The sequence below is a fragment of the Mytilus galloprovincialis genome, chromosome 1 (genome assembly GCF_965363235.1).
Source record: "Mytilus galloprovincialis chromosome 1, xbMytGall1.hap1.1, whole genome shotgun sequence".
NCBI lineage: Eukaryota > Metazoa > Mollusca > Bivalvia > Mytilida > Mytilidae > Mytilus > Mytilus galloprovincialis.
In genome coordinates, this window is record NC_134838.1 from 117,797,344 (window position 1) to 117,817,780 (window position 20,437).

Below are 20,437 nucleotides of genomic sequence, written 5' to 3' on the forward strand. Positions count from 1 at the left end.
ATTATATTCTCTTATATAGGCAAATACGATGTTTGAACGTTTTTGTATTTGATATTGAAAAAAATGTAGCCTTAAATTAGCACTTTACATGTTTAAAAATCTTTTTCATTGAAGTTAGAAAAATACTTTTTCCAAAAACGTGAAATTGATAATTTGAAAAAAAGGGAAAATGGTATTTTTCTTCACAACAAATGGTAATTTAATTAAAATAGAAACCCCAATTATCCAAATGAGTGACAGAAATTTTATAGATAAATTTAATCTGAAGTCATAGATGCATAGATGGTTGATCGTCCTGAACATTCATGAAATATTTCCCACTGGACGATTGGCAAACAACAACTAATTATCAATCTATCACCAGAACTGGTTCACTAACATGTACTGTAATAAGTGATACAGCCAAGTGCGGTTATTAAGATCTGAAAAATGTGATGCACTGTTTTGTTTGTTGTTTTTTTTATCTCAATATGGCCAATTGAAGTTTTTATTTATCAAGTTTTATTTTGCGAAAATTGAAATTGAAGGAATCCTTTCATTATGTTCCTGTTCTTTCCTAGAATTTTTTGGTTCTGATTCCTATTTTTCTCTGATTTTTTGGTTCTGATTCCTATTTTTCTCTGATTTTTTGGTTCGTTTTATGTATCAAGAATCACAGGTACTTGTGGACAGGATACCCTTTGGGTGCCCCCGAGTGGGAGTATCCCAAATGACCCCCAATGTAGTTTAATTTTTATTTATTTTTCACTAAAGTAACGTTTATTTTAAGTGTTATTTAATACTTGTAATATACAAGTCGAAGTTACTCACGAACAGCATTTGAGATTTTTGACGGTCGACTGATATGTATATAGAGGGTGGTGAAGGGGGGCCCTGAACACTGAAACACGTGAAATAAAAAATGTTGCACAGAAAATAAAAATAGGAAAAAACGAAGCACGAGAAATAAAATCATAAATATTAACGGAAAACGTAAAATAATTTATTAATCATGCAGCCGTTCTTGGGTATCATCTTGTTATTATAAAATGGACATGATGACCCTACAGTCACCTTTTAGCGTCCACTAGTTGCAACTGATTTGAAGGAAAAATATTATTCATAATAATAATTTTATAGCAATTTTAAATATTCTGGGAACACATAATTTTAAACAATCTCCGGACTAACTTTGAATTTAGTCCCGGTTTACTTTTTAATCAAATGCGGGACAAGCAAGAGAAATTAATAGTTCCGACACGAAACACGGAAAATAAATAAAGGAGAACATGAGACACGCACGTCGAACCAAACACGAGAAAGCGAGAAATAAAACCTCAAAACATGAAAACACATGAAATAAAAAGGCTAAAAACGATGCACGAAAATAACCCTTTACCACCCTCTATATAGAGAGTCAGTCGACCGGCAAAAAACTCAAATGCTGTTTGTCAGTAACTTCAACATATATTAAAGTAAAAACAATTAAAATAAACATTTAATGAAAAACAAACAAAAAATAAACTACATGGGGTGTCAATCGGGATACTCCCACTCAGAGGCACTCAAAGGGTATCCTGTCCACAAGTACCTGTGTCAAGAATGGCTTTTGAGACGTTTCGGCCACACTTAGTCACTAAAAGTTCATCCACAGTCGCTTCACCCATACATTCATATTATTTTTATGCATTCATTGGTTTGATAGAAGTTTGTTTTGAAAAGTAATTTTACTGAACAAAAAGTAATGTGACCAAATTTTAAAAATAATATAAAAATTAAAACTTTCAGTGAGATATGTTGACCAACTGGTTTGTGCATGACATTAGTATTTATGGTTATCATTGCTGTCACCTATTAAATCAGTTGCTGTAATTTTTTCAAATCATGTTAATAGGACTCTATTTGGTGCAAATTGACCTGTTGTGAACAGACATCATCCTTAAGGACCTGTTAGCAAGTGGAAGATGACTGTTTGAGTTGATTTTTTTTTTACATATTCCTCATTTCCATTCTCAATTTTATTTCAGTGAATAAATATTTGAACTTAAAAAAGTCAGTATTTCCTTCTCTTAATAATTTATCGATACATAAGTGTTCTTTCCAGGTAATTTGAAATACATGCAGGACTGTTTCCCAAAAAATAATAGTACATTGTACTTCTGTTATAATACACTATGTTAAAAAAAAACTATTAGGCTCTGGGAAGAACAATGTCATTTTAAAAAAACTTCAATGTAGCTTATCAAGAACATTGATAATTGAGGTGGGTGCATTTTTGTTGCATGTGGTATGATTGCCAATAAGACAACCATAATAATCTACTACAATTCAAATGATGTGGATGTACATATAACTCCAAATGTTAAACATGTTTGTCCATATTTGTACAATATGTACATGAAGCTGTTGAATTTGATATCAATTGTTTCATAAATTTTTAGAAAAGAGAAAAACTTTCGTTCTAAAATACTTTTGTAGAATACGTTGTTGATGGTATCTGCATGTTTTTTTTTATGTTTATCGACTTTAATTATCCATGAAAGGTAACGTCGCGGTACCCAAATTAAACCGAGTACCCAAATTGCACCTATTCAGCAAAATTAGCAGCGGGAATCTTACAAGATTTCCTAGAGACTAAACAATTTGTATTTTTATGATTTGATACTATGCACTTCTTTCAACATAGGTAAAAATATTTAGATATACACACAAAGTTCACAGTATTTATCAACAGATGAAGTGTTTACTGAAAAAGCAAAATGTACGGAAGCGATGTCATCAAAACGTCATCTTTTTAAAATAAGAAAATACAATATGTTACAAGTATCCATTTCTGAAAAAAAAGAAGAGTAAGCATGAACTTATATCCAATTGTTCAAAATATTTAAAGAAATTAAACAAAAGTTCTGTTATTCGACTTTTGACGATGCAAATTTAAGAATGGATGCAATTTAGGTACTCCTCATTACAGAATCATTGATGGTTTGAAGGTCAGTTCAGACCAATTTTTCTATAATTCCATATTGATTCAAAATTAAATTGGTGAAACAATATAGTAAATAATGATACATCTTCAAAATAAACACATAATTAAAACTTTTGTCTGAAGCATATTCATGTATATAAATAAACGTAGATTAAAAAAACTGTCAAAATAGGTGCAATTTGGGTACCCTGACGCTACAATGTATATTAGACTTTGAATAATACATATCATGCTTTGTGCTTGAATACACTCTTGGTCTAATTTTGGAATTTTGTAAATGATATATATACATGTGCCAAAAATAAACATAAAAAGTAAAATGAAGCTATCATTGAACATAACAAAAAAATCTTTTGCATATAATTTTAGTTTATATTTTCAGTTACATCCCCACCTCACACTATTTACATGGGTCTGGATAAACATGAAAGTGAGTATGGCTATGCGTATCAAACATGTAGAAAATTATTTAGGAAGTGCTTCAGGTGCCATTACCTATAAAAGGGATAGATTAATGAGTAAAGTTTATCTTTATATTACTATTTTATATCAGTTTTTATTGTTGTACATTTAAGATAAAAATTGCTCACTGTATAATAATGATATTATGTAATAGTACATTGGCAATGATTGTATAACATTTATTGATTGAATGGTGTTTAATGCCACTTTCAGCACTATTGTGCTATTTCAGGACAATATTATTTTAACAGGTAGAAGAAGCCTGAGTGCCCAATGAATTTTACTATGGAAAACTGACAATCCTCGTCAATTAATTCCCCTTGCGCCTTGCGGAATATGAACTCAGTGTTGAAAGGCTAGTGATACAGTTCATTGTGTAATTGAACTACTTAGACCTCTCTACCTGTGAGTCCCCTTTAAATTACATTACAGGAGCTAAGTTTACTGTAACATATGGTGTTCCGTAAATTGCTACTGGAATCTTTTTATGTAAATCCTTTGGTGAAAGTAATCAAAAATATTTGCTGTACAGGAATACTTGATGCATGTTCATGAGCCAGCTGAAGCCTGCCTTCTGAAGCTGTGTTGAAGACCCATTGGTGGCCTTGGGCTGTTGTCCACTCTTTAGTCAGTTTGTTGTTTCTTTGACACATTCCACGTTTCCATTCTCAATTTTACCATTGAACATTAAGCCGACAACAGTGAATTAATATATGTTATCTTAAGATATATTATTGTGGCCCTTTAGAAAGAACTGCTATACCTTAACAGAAAGTTGCAGTCTGCTGTTAATGGGTTGTTAGACTTCACAAGAGATATATTTAACAACTGAAATTTTTAAGGTCATTTCATTCAAAAAGATAATGATGAAACATAGCAAAGTATGCATATTAAGTTTTTCTTGGAATTATTAAAATCTTATATTTGATCCTGATCCATATAATACATTGTTAACAGCCTTTTACATTATAATGTCCATCTTTAAATTTGTCCAGTGGAATTTAAGGAGTTTTTATTTCTCCCATGTCTTCATATTTGCAGTTAAAAATATATTGCAGATTAATACTATAGTTATGATGGTAAAGGTAAATGCAGGTGAAGTTTGTAGTCCATCCCTGGCCTCAGTGACAACAAAAAAATGATATAAGTCACTGAAGGCATAAAACTTTGCTCAGTGCTCGGAGCACAAAAATCATGCTCGAGACATGAAATCCAGCAATTTGATTGGTTGATTTTCGAGTCTGAGTACAAAAATCATGCTCGAAAGTTTTATGACCGTGAGGCCAGGGCTGGACTATATTTTGATGATTATTGTTTGATTTTCAATTGTATTTTAGATGAAGACTTAATTAAATGGGGATTCCCTGAGGATGTATGGTGAGTACTTAATATTGGACAGTAGGTGAGATAATTCTTAAACATCATAAAAGTGTTCAATAGCCTTTGATATCTTCATAAGAATGCAAGTTTAGACAATAGAAAACAGTGGATAATAGAAAAAAATATGGCTGAGAAGTCTAAAATTCAGTACGTAGGAGGAAAATAATTGAATTAAATTGGATTAAAAAATTACAGACAGTTTACCCTCTCGGTCTAAATGATAATATCATGGGAATTGGTAATATATCTAGAACCAATTCCGTTAACATTTTGGATATAGTTTCTAAAACTGTTCGTAAAAAAACGTTCTCACGGTCGTAGAACAAATCGCAATCAAAGAAAATTTCGGGCCAATCATACCAATATTTCGGAACTAATTTCTATTTCAAAAAACAACGGCAGACATTATCTCTTAACAAAACTCTGTTCGTTACCGGTTAATAAGTTAAATAAAATTTTGGAGGATTGCAACACAATTTCATATAGCAGTCCTAAGTATGAAATTTTTCAAATTATAATGGCATATTGTTATTCTAAATTATTTCCCAAAATTGATCGCCCTGAAGATCATAAAAAACATTTTATTAAAATTAAGTATGTCATTAAAGGCTTTGATTTTGTAAATATTGCCGGTATATTTAACGACCATTCTGTTAAAGAACAAATTCCTGGATATTTTGACAATACTGAGCTACCTCTTATTTGTTATATTTACAAGAAATCTACCCGGAAATTTGTGTTTAATTATAGTCAATTGTGTAAAGATGTTAATATCAGTGAAAATACACCTACTTCATGTAATTGCAGTAATTCCGAATATATCCATGGACCCATTTCCCATGTTATAACAGGAGATCTTAACATCGTTCAAGACCGAGAGTTAAAATCATTCCTCAGTAAAGGACCTAAATATCGTCCCCCGTCTATTATTAATTGGAATGAGTGTCGTAATATCATCCACGACTCACTCCATACTTACTGTATGAAATGGATAAAACGAGAAAAAGCTGACAAAAAATCTTTGGACTCTTTTTTTAATTCAGTAATGAAGATAGTTGATATACGTATTCAACATTTTAAAGAACATTTTACTATTAACAATAACCACAATAAACCTATTTCTCGTATCAAACATAAACTAAAAAAACTAGCCAAGGAATTTGTTTTTGTCCCGGCCGATAAAGCTGCTAATAATATTATTATTGTTTGACGTAAATTTTACATTGAGGTTCTGAAAAAGGAAATCACCAATTCACCAACATTCCAACTGACTCCATTTTCAGAAAACGAAATCTGTAACAAACATAAACTTTTAGCCACCGCTTTACAAGCAGAGCCAAATACAATGAGAGTCCCAACTATGTATTGGCTTCCGAAGCTACACAAAACCCCTTACAAATATAGATTTATTTCATCTTCAAGCCATTGTTCAACTACTAAATTGTCTATTCTTCTTACCAGCACACTTGGTACAATTAAAAACCTGATAATAAATTGTTCAAATAAGGCCTTCGAAAATAGTGGAATAAATTACTTTTGGAGTGTCAAGAACTCGTTGGAAGTACTTGATAAATTGCATGCTTATATTGGTGATTTTGAATCTATTCAAAGTTTTGATTTTTCTACCCTGTATACCACATTGCCTCACATTCTCATTAAGAAAAAATTCACACACCTAATTAAATGGGCATTCAAAAAATCAGAATGTGAATATATATGTTCAAACTCTTTTAGGTCATTTTTTAGTAGCAATAAACAAAAAAACTATGTTAATTGGACATGCTTTGATACTATATATGCCCTTGAATTTTTACTAGATAACATTTTTGTTCGCTTTGGGGATTCCGTATATTGTCAGATTATCGGAATTCCAATGGGGACTAACTGTGCACCACTTATTGCGGACCTGTTTTTGTATTGTTATGAGTTACAATTTATGACAAAAATAAGCAAAGACCCATCGAAACAACATCTGATAAACAAATTTAATAATACTTTTAGATATTTGGATGATAATTTGGCTCTCAATAATGACGACTTCAGTATGTATATTAATGAAATTTATCCTGTTGAACTTACTTTAAATAAGGCTAACACTAACAATGACCACTGCCCTTTTCTCGATCTTGATATCTATATCACTAATGGAAAGCTGAATACTAAAATTTATGATAAAAGGGATGATTTTTCATTTCCTATCGTTAATTATCCGTTTTTAGATGGTGACGTTCCCTTGTCACCATCTTATGGTGTTTATATATCTCAACTTGTACGATTCGCTCGTGTATGTAACAATGTTTTAGATTTTAACGAGAGAAATTTGTGTATTACTGAAAAATTATTACACCAGGGTTTTCGATATCACAAACTAGTCAAAACATTTACTAAATTTTATCATCGGTATAAAGACATCATTCGTAAATATAGCTCAACATGCAGACTTCTAATACGTTCAGGTATTTCACATCCAATTTTTTATGGAAATATTCTTTATAAAGCACAAAGGTGTCAGTATTCACCTCAGAAACTTACAAAACCTTTGAATAGACTTATTAAGAAGGGATATAATTACGATACTGTTGTCAAGTCATTAAAGATTGCATATTTTGGCGTTAATATTGAGTCACTGATAAGGTCTTTGCATCATAACTAAACACATTTATTCTAAAAACAGTTGTTGGCATGACACGGGTTATGTTCTTCTCATATATGTTATGATGGTATGATACTAAACCCCTAACGGGAAGGATTGTGCCTGATGTTCATATGATGAAATCATAATCTTTCAGTCGGTTTAATTGAAGTCTGGAGCTGGCATGTCAGTTAACTGCTAGTAGTCTGTTGTTATTTATGTATTATTGTCATTTTGTTTATTTTCTTTGGTTACATCTTCTGACATCAGACTCGGACTTCTCTTGAACTGAATTTTAATGTGCGTATTGTTATGTGTTTACTTTTCTACATTAGTTAGAGGTATAGGGGGAGGGTTGAGATCTCACAAACATGTTTAACCCCGCCGCATTTTTGCGCCTGTCCCAAGTCAGGAGCCTCTGGCCTTTGTTAGTCTTGTATTATTTTAATTTTAGTTTCTTGTGTACAATTTGGAAATTAGTATGGCGTTCATTATCACTAGACTAGTATATATTTGTTTAGGGGCCAGCTGAAGGACGCCTCCGGGTGCGGAAATTTCTCGCTTCATTGAATACCTGTTGGCGACCTTCTGCTGTTGTTTTTTATTTGGTCGGGTTGTTGTCTCTTTGACACATTCCCCATTTCCATTCTCAATTTTAATGATATGTGTCTAAAAGTTACATGACCTTCAGTCAGGGGTCTTGTACAAGTATTTTTTATTTACTTGAGGAAGTAAAAAAAAATATACACATATAAGTTAATTATATTGTTTAAATAATCTCCCCTTAATTTTCTCAAAAATTTACTTGTATAAATTTTTCTTACAATCCCACAAAAATTCTCAAGTTTTGAGATGTAAAATCATGCCTTTAATGATTTTTCCTAGGTTAGCTCATAATTTTTTATTAGGGTTCAATGTTTCATCATTAGTTCAACAAAAAAACTGATTGGGCAAAGATCTTTTAAAAGTATTTGCGCAAGGCCTTCAAAAATTGCTCCTTGGGGCCTTATAAATGAGCTGTGTTCTGAAGATAACAGACAAATGGGATTTTCATTGTCCATGAAATTACACTGAAATGATCAGTAAAGACTCTGCAAAGGGCAGACAATTTAAAATTCTATTAGAGCAAAGAAATCCTAAGAATACAAGAAAAGTAGAAAGGATGACTTTTTATCCGACTGCAAAATACGACCGCAAAAAAATTTTGTGTTTGTATAATGGTATGATGTTGTTGTCGTCTTAGTCGTCGTCGTCTGCATTGTCCGAAGACCGATTGGTGTCTGGACAATAACTTTAGTTTAAGTGAATGAATCTCTATGAAATTTAATTAAGAGGTTCAATACCTCAAAAGAAAGGTTGGGATTGATTTTGGGGATGAAGGTTCAAACCGTTTTAGAATTAGGGGCCCAAAAGGGGCCCAAAACAAGTATTTTTCTACTTTCAGGATATCAACTTGTGTAATAGTATTTCAATTACTCTGAAATTGTACCACAATGTTTAATGCCACAGGTAAAAGGTTTGGATTGATTTGGGGGGTTATAGTCCCAAAGGTTTAGGAAATAGGGGACAAAAAGGGGCCCACAATAAGCATTTTTGTAGTTTTCAAACAACTAGAAGACACCCACTAAATCGTGGGCATTCAGAGCGCAGTTGTAAGTTAAGTGTTGAAAGATTTTTTTTTTAAATAATGAAAGGTATCATAAGTCAATGGTACTTGGGGACAGGACAATTGTTTTTCAACCCTCCTCCTTTTTTTCCAAAATTCCCAGTTTTTTGTTTTCTATTCAGGAACAGTATCAAAAGTCATAGGTACTTGGGGACAGGACAATTGTTTTTTCTACCCCTCCTCTTTTTTTTCCCAAATTTTCCCATTTTTTTTGTTTTCTATTAATTTCAATATGAACATACATTTAGAATATTATGGTAATTCATTACTATAAAGGGAGTGTGTTTGCTTTTTACTATCAATTCTCAGTTTACTAATCAATCCACGGTGGTCATTGATATATTATATAGACCCTCTGTATTTAATATACTTTGTGACCTGATGAATTTTTTTAAAAGATTTTATGACTGGAGATTTCAGAAAAGGTATCAAAAGTCTTAGGTACTTTGGGACAGGACAATTGTTTTTCTAGTCCGGTCCTCCTTTTTTCTCATTTTCCCCCTATTAATTTCAATAATGTTAGTGTTTATCGGTATATTATGAACATTCATTACTATACATAAAGTGCATTTGCTTTTTACTGTCAATTCTCAGTTTATTAATATAGATCTATCACCAAGGAAAAATGAGGTATTTTTCCTTGGCAATATTTTTGAATAGTTTTGTATAAATAAATCTATATTTTCTTTATTTCCTAAAGGATGAATTAAAGTGTTAGAATGTCAACATGTCAAAACTAAGTAAAGGCTAAATGCAAATAATTCACATTTCAAAGAAAACATAATTAGACTGTCTTAGATACAATAGAAGTGTTATATTTTAGTTACATAATTTTATACTTTAACTAAGATTGTAATTGATAAAAAGGTATCTAAGGGACCATATCTTGAATAGTAAGGTTTAAAATAATTACCCTCCCCTTTTTGAGGAGTTATGTATTTTGATTGGTCAAGTAACTTTGATATACATTAAATGATTATAGAGATTTAGGGGAGATGCGTTTTAGAAAGGGACTTGGATATATTAATTTGATGTAATTTAGAAGATTGGATAATTATAGGCTTTGTCACATCATGGTGACTTAGTTGCATATTCGTATACATGTATTACTTGTGTTGTAAATATGAATGCTTTATCTATTCGAGAATAATTAATATACCATTATCGAACTTAGTGTTTTATTGACTTCTTGTGCGTTATACAAAGAAAACCAGACAATGCGTTACCTATGCTCTACCATCATTATTCAGAGTTAGTTCCCCTACAAAATAATATGATCAGAACTGGGTCGCAGAATGTCAGCTAGCTCCCCCACTTATTGACATGCGATCCAGTCCGGTCATAGATCCACTGCGGTCATTGATATATTGCATAGACTCTCTCTATTTAATACACTCTTTGACCTTCATGGATAGTAAACTTGAACATGATAGCATATAGCAAATACACATTATTCATGTATCAAATTATACAGAAAAACTTAAACTGGAAGTCTATTCTGACTTAAAATTACTTCCAATGATGGAACAATATCCGGACGTCTTTGTTTTCAGTTTTCTTCCAAAATTAACCAAACTGAATAATCATAAAAATGGATGACAAATGACAAATGACTATGCATGATACCTATAGGACACAGAGGCATGATGAATAATTTATTGTGGAAAGAAGAGAAGCGACACTCAAAATGAGGTCTTCTCGTTTAATAGTAAAGATAACTTGTGTTTAAGTGTATGAATCTCTCTGAAATTATTTCCCAGTTTCCATACTATGAAGGGATGGTTAGTATTGACTTTTGGCTCAAAATGTTTTGGAATTAAGGGCAAAAAAGGGGAAAAATTAGCTATTTCTGGTCAATGGACAATTAAGACAATTTAAAAGCAGTGTAAGGGAGCTAATTCTAAAACATTTAACATACAATGTTGGGTATGTTCGGATTTACACTACTTGTAAATTATGTATAAAGAAATGTCAGGTTTTGGTCTAATTGCAAAAAAGAGGGGGATGGTAGTAGTTTTCAATTTTTTTCCCCAAATTTCTCAAATTCCAAATTTTTTAAAAGTTTGAAGAAGAAATCTTTAATTGCACAATATTGTGCAATAGATTTGTAAGATCTCGACTTTTGTTTTGTGTCAAAAACTCATATTATGTCAAAAAATCGATCACAATCCAAAATGCAGAGCTGTATCAAGCTTGAATGTTGTGTACATACTTGCCCCAACTGTTCAGGGTTCTACCTCTGCGGTCGTATAAAGCTGCACCCTGTGGAGCACCTGGTTCACTTATACAAGTAAAAAAAATCTAAATGTTTAAGGGACATAACTAAGTTAATTTTTTTTTACCTATACAAGTTAATAAAATTTACTTGTACAAGTATCCTACAAATTAACTTATATGTGTATATTTATTTTTACTTCCTCAGGTAAATAAAAATAACTTGTAAAAGTAGTACCCATGACTGACCTTGTTGTTTGGAATGATTAAAAATCTTTCTTATAAATGTCATTAGTCTAAAACAAGTTGTAGCCAGATAGTTTATCAGAAGAGGTTTTGTTTCATTGATTTTTTCAGATTGAAGTACATGAAGGGCTGGTTACGTTTACAGAATAGGTTCTTGCTTTTTCAAACCAATTTTATATATTAGTATATGACTGTATATTAAACTTTGTAATAGAAAATATTGAGTATCAGTTCAGCAGCTTTTTAAATGTCATAAAACAGTAATTATGTAAGTTCCATAGTGCAGTAGTTTTCTTTCTCCAAAGTCCAATGGTTTTATTTTTGTAGGTTCCATGTAGATAAAGTATCCTCAGCCCACGTCTACCTCCGACTACATCCAGTAAGTATCAGTTTGTTTAATATTAAATCTATCATGTCACATGAATATCCTATAAGTATCAGTCTGTTCAGTTTGTTGTGTCTCATGAACATCCGATAAGTATCAGTTTATTCAGCTTATGTCACTGTGTGTGATCTAGCTCAGACTATTACCAGTGATTTAAAAAGTGTGATGGGATACATCTTTCTTAAAATTGACAATAGTAGCTAGTGTACTTTTTAAATATTTTATGCAATATTTTGTATATTTCAGTATGAGACATTAGATGATCTACCACAAGCAGTTATAGAAGAGTGTGCTCAATTAGTTAAAGCCAACAGTATATCAGGTTTTAAATTAATTATGTCACCAACACCAGGGATGGTTCTAGGGTTAAAGGAAAGGGGGTGTAATCATCTGTAATGGTAAAAATTGCATTGGTCATCAACACTTTTTTGCACCCCTCTAAAAAGAATTTCAATCATGGGGGTTTTGTACAACCCTACCTGAATCTGCCCCTAAGCAATTGTTCTTAACATTATTTCAACATCACTATGAAGTCTCGTAAGGTGAGAAATAGGTGTTGCATTAGTTAGGGTGAGGGTGGATGCACTGAGAGATAAATGTATGTAATGACAATTATTTATCAAAAATTATTGTACATCACATTCATGCAAAAAAAACTACAAAAGTTCTATCAATATGGAATAATTGTTATTATTGATAACAAAATCGAGGTCAAGACAAAATTGACAATTTTCACTTATACCATTGAAGACTTATGATTCTTGATAGATTTTAGAATTTCACTTTACCGGTATGTTGTTTCTATCTAATATTATATGAACTATTCAACTGAGGCTTTTCAAATTTAATATGTTCTTAATGATAACAAAATGGAGGTCAGTTACAAATTGATATTTTTTTTACTTTTGTCGTTCAGGAGTTAAAGCTTTGAAAATATGCACAGAATGTTTGGCATGTGATATAAGCCTGTAAGTGTTTAATAAGACAGCTCATTCCTTGTTTGAATTCTAAGGGCAACAAAAGAATAGCATTATCTTGCCCATTTCTTTTGAAATTTAAGCAGAAACACTTTAAATAGTTATACTAGATACAAATATCTGTACATAATTCATATGATAATTTGCAGGAAATAAAATGAACAATGTAGATGTAGTTTATACAATGTGGGACAATCTGAAAAAGACAGGTGGTATGGATGTAGGACAAGTTGGCTTCTTCAAAGATAAAGAGGTAATAAAAATGTTGTGAAATTTTTTTAAACACATCTTTGAACTCAATGCATGATTACACCAAAGGACATGGAGTTGTGAATATGTTATACATATCCTCCTTGGGAAATTCAATTTTTTTTGATACAGAGTTTGTTTAGAGATTGAAAATAGTATCTGTTTCCAAAAAATTTGAAAATGATAAATTAATTCTTTTGGTTCCTTAAATATGTGTAATACCAATTACAAAATACATGTGTGAACTGTTTCTTGTGGAGCGCTGTCTCATTGGCAATCATACAAAATCTTCTTATTTTTATAGAAAATATATTTTGATTTTAGGTGCGGAAAATCAGAGTAGAAAAAAGAATGAATGAAATTGTAAATAGACTTAATAAAACAAAAACAGAAAGAACAGTAGATTTACGTGCAGAGAGAGAGCAAAGAGATAGAGAAGAAAGAGAAGATCAGAAGAAAAAATTACTAGAACAAAGAAAAAGAGAAAAGGAAGATGATGATAGAAAGAAAAAGGATGCTGAAACTAGGTATGAATATTACAGTGAGTTGACTGTTAGTGTTGCTCTCCACCAATTGCAACTCATTCAAAATTTTGACCAAATTGCAATTTGTTTTTTTAAATCAAATTGTTCAACTGGTCAGAAATTTGAACCAACTGCTGTAGAAAACCACAGCCAAGTCATGAAAGTGCAAGGTGATAAAATAAAATATACTTACAATCCTATAAGACTTTAACTCCATTTTAATGATGTTGTGACAGAATTAGTTTATCAGTTTGTATAGTTATATTATATTCATTTCGATGCTGAAGGGGAACTGTTTATTTTGAATTGCTATTAAATTGTCCAAACTAAGCTTTCATATAGTTTTTCTTTCTAAAAGTATTCTATATTTATAAGAATCAGATATCATTTTAAATAAAACATGATATATTCAGTAAAATATGTGTGAAATAACAATATGCTATTGATAAATTTTCAGGGGAGATAACCTAAAATATTATTCTTTTGAATAAAGACTTTTTGAAAGAAAAGTTATTATCTCCCCCATGGAAACTTCCTACAAACATATATTGCAATTTTACACATATTTTACTGAATATGAAATGTTTTAATTCACATAATGTCTGATTCTTATAAATATAGAATACTTTTAGAAAGAAAAACTATATGAAAGCTTAGTTTGGACAATTTAATAGCAATTCAAAAAAGTATTCTATATTTATAAGAATCAGACATTATGTGAATTAAAACATTTCATATTCAGTAAAATATGTGTAAAATTGCAATATATGTTTGTAGGAAGTTTCCATGGGGTAGATAATAACTTTTCTTTCAAAAAGTCTTTATTCAAAAGAATAATATTTTAGGTTATCTCCCCTGAAAATTTATCAATAGCATATTGTTATTTCACACATATTTTACTGAATATATCATGTTTTATTTAAAATGATATCTGATTCCTATAAATATAGAATACTTTTAGAAAGAAAAACTATATGAAAGCTTAGTTTGGACAATTTAATAGCAATTCAAAATAAACAGTTCCCCTTCAGCATGGAAATGAATATAATATAACTATACAAACTGATAAACTAATTTTTGTCACAACATCATTAAAGTGGAGTTAAAGTCTAATAGGATTGTAAGTATATTTTATTTTATCACCTTGCACTTTAACATTTTGACTGAACAATTTGTTCAATTTTCTGACCAGTTGAACAATTTGGTTTAATAAAACAAATTGCAATTTGGTCAAAATTTTGAATGAGTTGCAATTGGTGGAGAGCAACACTAACAGTCAACTCACTGTAAAACAGAAAAAAAAACTGTGAATACATGTTTAGAGGCAATAAGGTAAAGTCAATACAATATTCCTTGACATAGCCTATTTACTGTACATTGACATAAAACAACACCCAAAAGTAATGTTTATTTTTTTTAATTTTACAGATCTTACGACACACTTATGAGGCCAGAAAATATGACATCAAATTTGGTAAGTTTTATAAATGTAGTGAAAAGTAATGATTGCAGAACTATTTTGTTCACTCAAAGCATTATGCTGTGCATTGATAAAAATAAAATGGACTTTATGGGCCATACTTCCATTTATAGTTAAAGAACATTTCATAGAAAAAGAAAGAAAAAAAAGGGTTAAGGAATATATTATTAGAAAAGTTAAATAAAAACATGATTATATTGGTGAATTGTTTATTGAATTGATATGACATTACATATGTAGGACTCTAAAGTGCGATGGGGACGCTAAAACACAATGGTCTACGCTAAAATGCGATGGTTTTATACGCTAAAGTGCGTTTGTTCGCAAAATTATGGACGTTAACGTAAATATCATTATGACATTACAAGATGTTTCAGTACAAATAAAAACAGACATGCCGTTAAATGAGAATGTTTGTGTAGATGAAGGATTTTTGTAATTGAAAAGAGGAACAAATGATCCCAATCCAGAAATTTTTTGGTCGGTGCTACAAAAGTGTGTATGCAGAGGAGTTATTTCCCCAAACTATCCTCAACAGTGACAGGAATGAAAAACTTTGATCTCGCTGTGTAGGTGGGAACAAACATGTTTTTGTTAGTATACTGGACAAAAAAAAAACTTCTTATAAATAGAGAAACTGATGATAGTAAGGGAAATGTGTATACTGTAAAAATAGAGCAAAAACGGCAAAATACACCAAGCGCGAAGACTTATTTAGCCAAATCTATGTTAGAATATGTTTTTAATCTTGTTTCTCATCATTTTCTTGCGTGTAATAAAAGCTACTTTTTATACGACCTCAAAAAATGAAAAATTTTTGGTCGTATATTGGTATCACGTTGGCGTTGGCGTCGTCATCATCGTCCAAAGACATTTGGTTTTCGCACTATAACTTAAGTATAAGAAAATAGAAAATATGAAATTTAAACACAAGGTTTATGACCACAAAAGAAAGGTTGGGATTCATTTTGGGGGTTTTGGTCCTAACAGTTTAGGAATTAGGGGCCAAAAAGGGCCCAAATAAGCATTTTCTTGGTTTTTGCACTATAACTTTAGTTTAAGTAAATAGAAATCTAGGAAATTTTGACACAAGGTTTATGACCACAAAAGGAAGGTTGGGGTTGATTTTGGGAGTTTTGGTTCCAACAGTTTAGGAATTAAGGGCCAAAAAAGGGCCCAAATAAGCATTATTCTTGGTTTTCTCACAATAATGTTAGTATAAGTAAAAAGAAATCAATGAAATTTAAACACAAGGTATATGACCACAAAAGGAAGGTTGGGATTGATTTTGGTAATTGAGGTCCCAACAGTTTAGGAATTAGGGACCAAAAAGGGGCCCAAATAAGCATTTTCTTGGTTTTCACACCATAACTTTGATATAAGTAAATAGAAATCTATGAAATTTAAACACAAAGTTTTTGATCATAAAAGGAAGGTTGAGATTGATTTTGGGAGTTTTGGTCCCAACAGTTTAGGAATAAGGGGCCCAAAGGGTCCAAAATTAAACTTTGTTTGATTTCATCAAAAATTGAATAATTGGGTCTTTGATATGTCGAATCTAACTGTATGTAGATTCTTAATTTTTGGTCCCATTTTCAAATTGGTCTACATTAAAGTCCAAAGGGTCCAAAATTAAACTTAGTTTGATTTTAACAAAAATTGAATCCTTGGGGTTCTTTGATATGCTGAATCTAAAAATGTACTTAGATTTTTGATTATTTGCCCAGTTTTCAAGTTGGTCCAAATCGGGGTCCAAAATTAAACTTTGTTTGATTTCATTAAAAATTGAATAATTGGGGTTCTTTGATATGCCAAATCTAACTGTGTATGTAGATTCTTAATTTTTGGTCCCGTTTTCAAATTGGTCTACATTAAGGTCGAAAGGGTCCAAAATTAAACTATGTTTGATTTTAAAAAAAATTGAATTTTTAGGCTTCTTTGATATGCTGAATCTAAACATGTACTTAGATTTTTTATTATGGGCCCAGTTTTCAAGTTGGTCCAAATCGGATCCAAAATTATTATATTAAGTATTCAGCAATAGCAAGAAATCTTCAATTGCACAGTATTGTGCAATAGCAAGAAATTTTCAATTGCACAGTATTGCACAATAGCAAAAAATCTTCAATTGAACAATATTGCGCAATAGAAAGAAATTTTCAATTGGAGTTATCTTTCTTTGTCCAGAATAGTAGTTGAATCAACTTAAATCATTGTTTTATACAATATACAATGTATATTCACTTTTACTACCAACTGATAAATTAAAACAATCTTTACCATTCAGTGAAAACAAGCACTTTTTTAACATTTTAATATTTTATGATGTAATTAAATGAGTAGTTATTGTTGCAAACTCCATTAGAAATTTGAATTGAGATCAGTTTTGGAATAAGGGAAAGGGGCATGTGAAAAAAAATTGGGTGGGGGGGGGGGGGGGGGGGAGGTTCAATTTTTCTCATTTCAGATTTCATGAATAAAAAGAAAAATTCTTCAAACATTTTTTTGAGAGGATTAATATTCAACAGCATAGTGAATTGCTCAAAGGCAAAAAATAAATTTTAAGTTCATTAGACAGCATTCATTCTGTGTCAGAAACCTATGCTGTGTCAACTATTTTTCACAATCCAAATTTAGAGCTGAATCCAGCTTGAATGTTGTGTCCATACTTGCCCCATTCGTTCAGGGTTCAACCTCTGCGGTCGTATAAAGCTGCGCCCTGGTTAACTTTCTAACTGAATTATTTTATAAAACATTTTTTTTAAATAAGTTCCGTCAATTTGTGAAAGAGGTGGAGACTCGTCAACAAGACAGTAACATAACAACGAGATGTGTAGTATGACATGCTATGAGTGATAATATTCTATAGCGACCAAAGGGTATCAAAACGACCAGTATAAAACAATTCAAATGAGAAAAATAATGGATTGATTTATTTACAAAACAATAAACAAACAAAAAACAGATAAGAAGATGTGGTGTAATTTTCAATGAAACAAATATCCACCAAAGACCAAATGTCGTTCATGTATGCACCTAATAGCATTGTGATCTTCAACTCAGAGCCTTGGCTTACATCTCATAGCAAGAATTATAGGACCACAAAATTACTATCTATAAGAGAATTTATAAACAACACAAAAGACGAAAAACTAATATGAACACAGCAAAAAACAAAAATCATTTCCTGAACCCCATTCCCAATACATCATCGTACTTTAGCGTAAGACACCATCACACTTTTAGTGTAGACCAATGCACTTTAGCGTGACCATTGCACTTTAGAGTACCATCCGCTTTAGAGTCCAAAACATATATGGTAAAGATTTGCATATAGGAAACTTGGAATTAATTTTAATTTTAAGATCTAAAATGTTTTTTCCTTTTTCTATTTTAGGATGCTGATAATGACTCTGATGATTTTATGTGAGGACAATTTATGAAACTACTCAATGTCTTTCATCCAGCTTTGCTATTCTCTGTTGAAAAGGAAAATGCTATCTGAGTAAATTTGAATAACATAAGATGCCAATCATGGCATCTTGGAAATTAAAAATCACAGATTGTATCTACAAGAAAAAGAAAGAGTTAAACATTATAGGTTATCAAGTGTTTTCCTGAAATATTTTTTTTTTTTTTTTTTTTTGCTATTTAATTATTTTTGGAAATCTATTATTATTTTCAATTCTTATAAATGTAGAAAATTGAAGAGAGCTATTAATGAGATATCCAGTTTTTACAGTTTGCTCAAGGTTAGCAGTTGAAACAAAGGAATAAAAAAGAATAATGAAGATATATATTTGTTTTATATATGTATGTTGATGCAATGAAAATTATGTTTTTATCAACACTTTCCCATTTAATGAATCGTTGAATTGCTTTGAAAATGGTTTCTTTAAGTCTAGTGCTGCTTATTCTTTCCACATTTTTATCTCATCTGGGATGAATTAGAAGGCCAGACATATGTATTTCAATCTGTGTCTGAGAATACAGGTATGTCAATCTATTGTTGACAATATAAGTACATGTATATGCCAATCCATAGCTGACACCATAAATATGTCAATCCATGGCTGACAACAAAGGTATGCCAATCCATGATTGACAACATAGATATGTCAATCAATGGCTGACAACATAGGTATGCCAATCCATGGCTGAGAACATAGGTATGTCAATCCATGGCTGACAACATAGGTATGCCAATCCATGGCTGAGAACATAGGTTTGCCAATCAATGGCTGACAACATGGGTATGCCAATCAATGGCTGACAACATAATGCCAATCCATGGCTGACAACATAGGTATGCCAATCCACGTCTGACAACATATGTATGCCAATCCATGGCTGACAATCCATGGCTGACAACATAGGTATGCCAATCCATGGCTGACAACATAGGTTTGCCAATCAATAGTTGACAACATAGGTATGCCAATCCAAGGCTGACAACAAAGGTATGCCAATCCACAGCTGACAACATATGTATACCAATCCATTGCTGACACCATAGGTATGCCAATCCAAGGCTGACAACATAGGTAAGCCAATCCAAGGCTGACAACATAGGTTTGCCAATCAATAGCTGACAACATAGGTATACCAATCAATGAATGACAACATAGGTATGCCAATCCAAGGCTGACAACATAGGTATGCCAATCCACGGCTGACACCATATGTATGCCAATCCATTGCTGACACCATAGGTATGCCAACCCATGGCTGACAACATAGGTATGCCAATCAAAGGCTGACAACATATGTATGCCAATCAAAGGCTGAAAACATAGGTATGCCAACCCATGGCTGACAACATAGGTATGCCAATCAAAGGCTGACAACATAGGTATGCCAACCTATAGCTGACAACATAGGTATGCCAATCCATGGATGACAACATATGTATGCCAATCCATGGCTGACAATATAAGTATGCCAATCCATGCCTGACAACATAGGTATGCTAATCTATGGCTAACAACATAGGTATGCCAATCCATATCTGACAACATAGGTATGCCAATCCATGGCTGACATTATATGTATGCCAATGCATGGCTGACAACATAGGTATGGCAATTTATGTATGAGAATATAAGTATGTCAATCCATGGCTGAGAATATAAGTTTGCCAATCTATTGCTGACAACATACGTATGCCAATCCATATCTGACAACATAGGTATGCCAATACATGGCTGACAACATAGGTATGTCAATCCATGGCGTATAACATAGGTATGCCAATCCA

The 20,437-nt window shown here is 31.7% G+C and overlaps 2 protein-coding genes across 2 annotated transcripts in view; both read left to right on the forward strand.

Moving 5' to 3' along the window:
- The first annotated feature begins 96 nt into the window (after positions 1-96).
- On the forward strand, positions 97-18,975 carry LOC143054300 (coiled-coil domain-containing protein 25-like). Its single transcript, XM_076227263.1, has 9 exons — positions 97-194; positions 3,348-3,395; positions 4,765-4,804; positions 11,893-11,944; positions 12,197-12,272; positions 13,077-13,180; positions 13,501-13,703; positions 15,129-15,174; positions 18,578-18,975. The coding sequence occupies exons 1-9, from the start codon at positions 170-172 to the stop codon at positions 18,608-18,610; spliced, it is 627 nt and encodes a 208-aa protein (XP_076083378.1). The 5' UTR covers positions 97-169; the 3' UTR covers positions 18,611-18,975.
- The window catches only part of LOC143054309 (eukaryotic translation elongation factor 1 epsilon-1-like), a 228,125-nt gene continuing 210,368 nt past the window's right edge, over positions 2,681-20,437 (forward strand). Inside the window, exon 1 of the mRNA XM_076227272.1 lies at positions 2,681-2,685. The gene's annotated coding sequence lies outside the window, so the exon portion shown is untranslated. The remainder of the gene's footprint in view (positions 2,686-20,437) is intronic.

Excerpts from the sequence above, each read along its gene's own strand:
- LOC143054300 (XM_076227263.1), top strand. The coding sequence starts at position 170 with ATGGTATTTTTCTTCACAACAAATG. Across the intron at positions 4,805-11,892 it reads GGATTCCCTGAGGATGTATG|GTTCCATGTAGATAAAGTAT; the intron begins GTGAGTACTTAA and ends TTATTTTTGTAG. Across the intron at positions 11,945-12,196 it reads TCTACCTCCGACTACATCCA|TATGAGACATTAGATGATCT; the intron begins GTAAGTATCAGT and ends TGTATATTTCAG.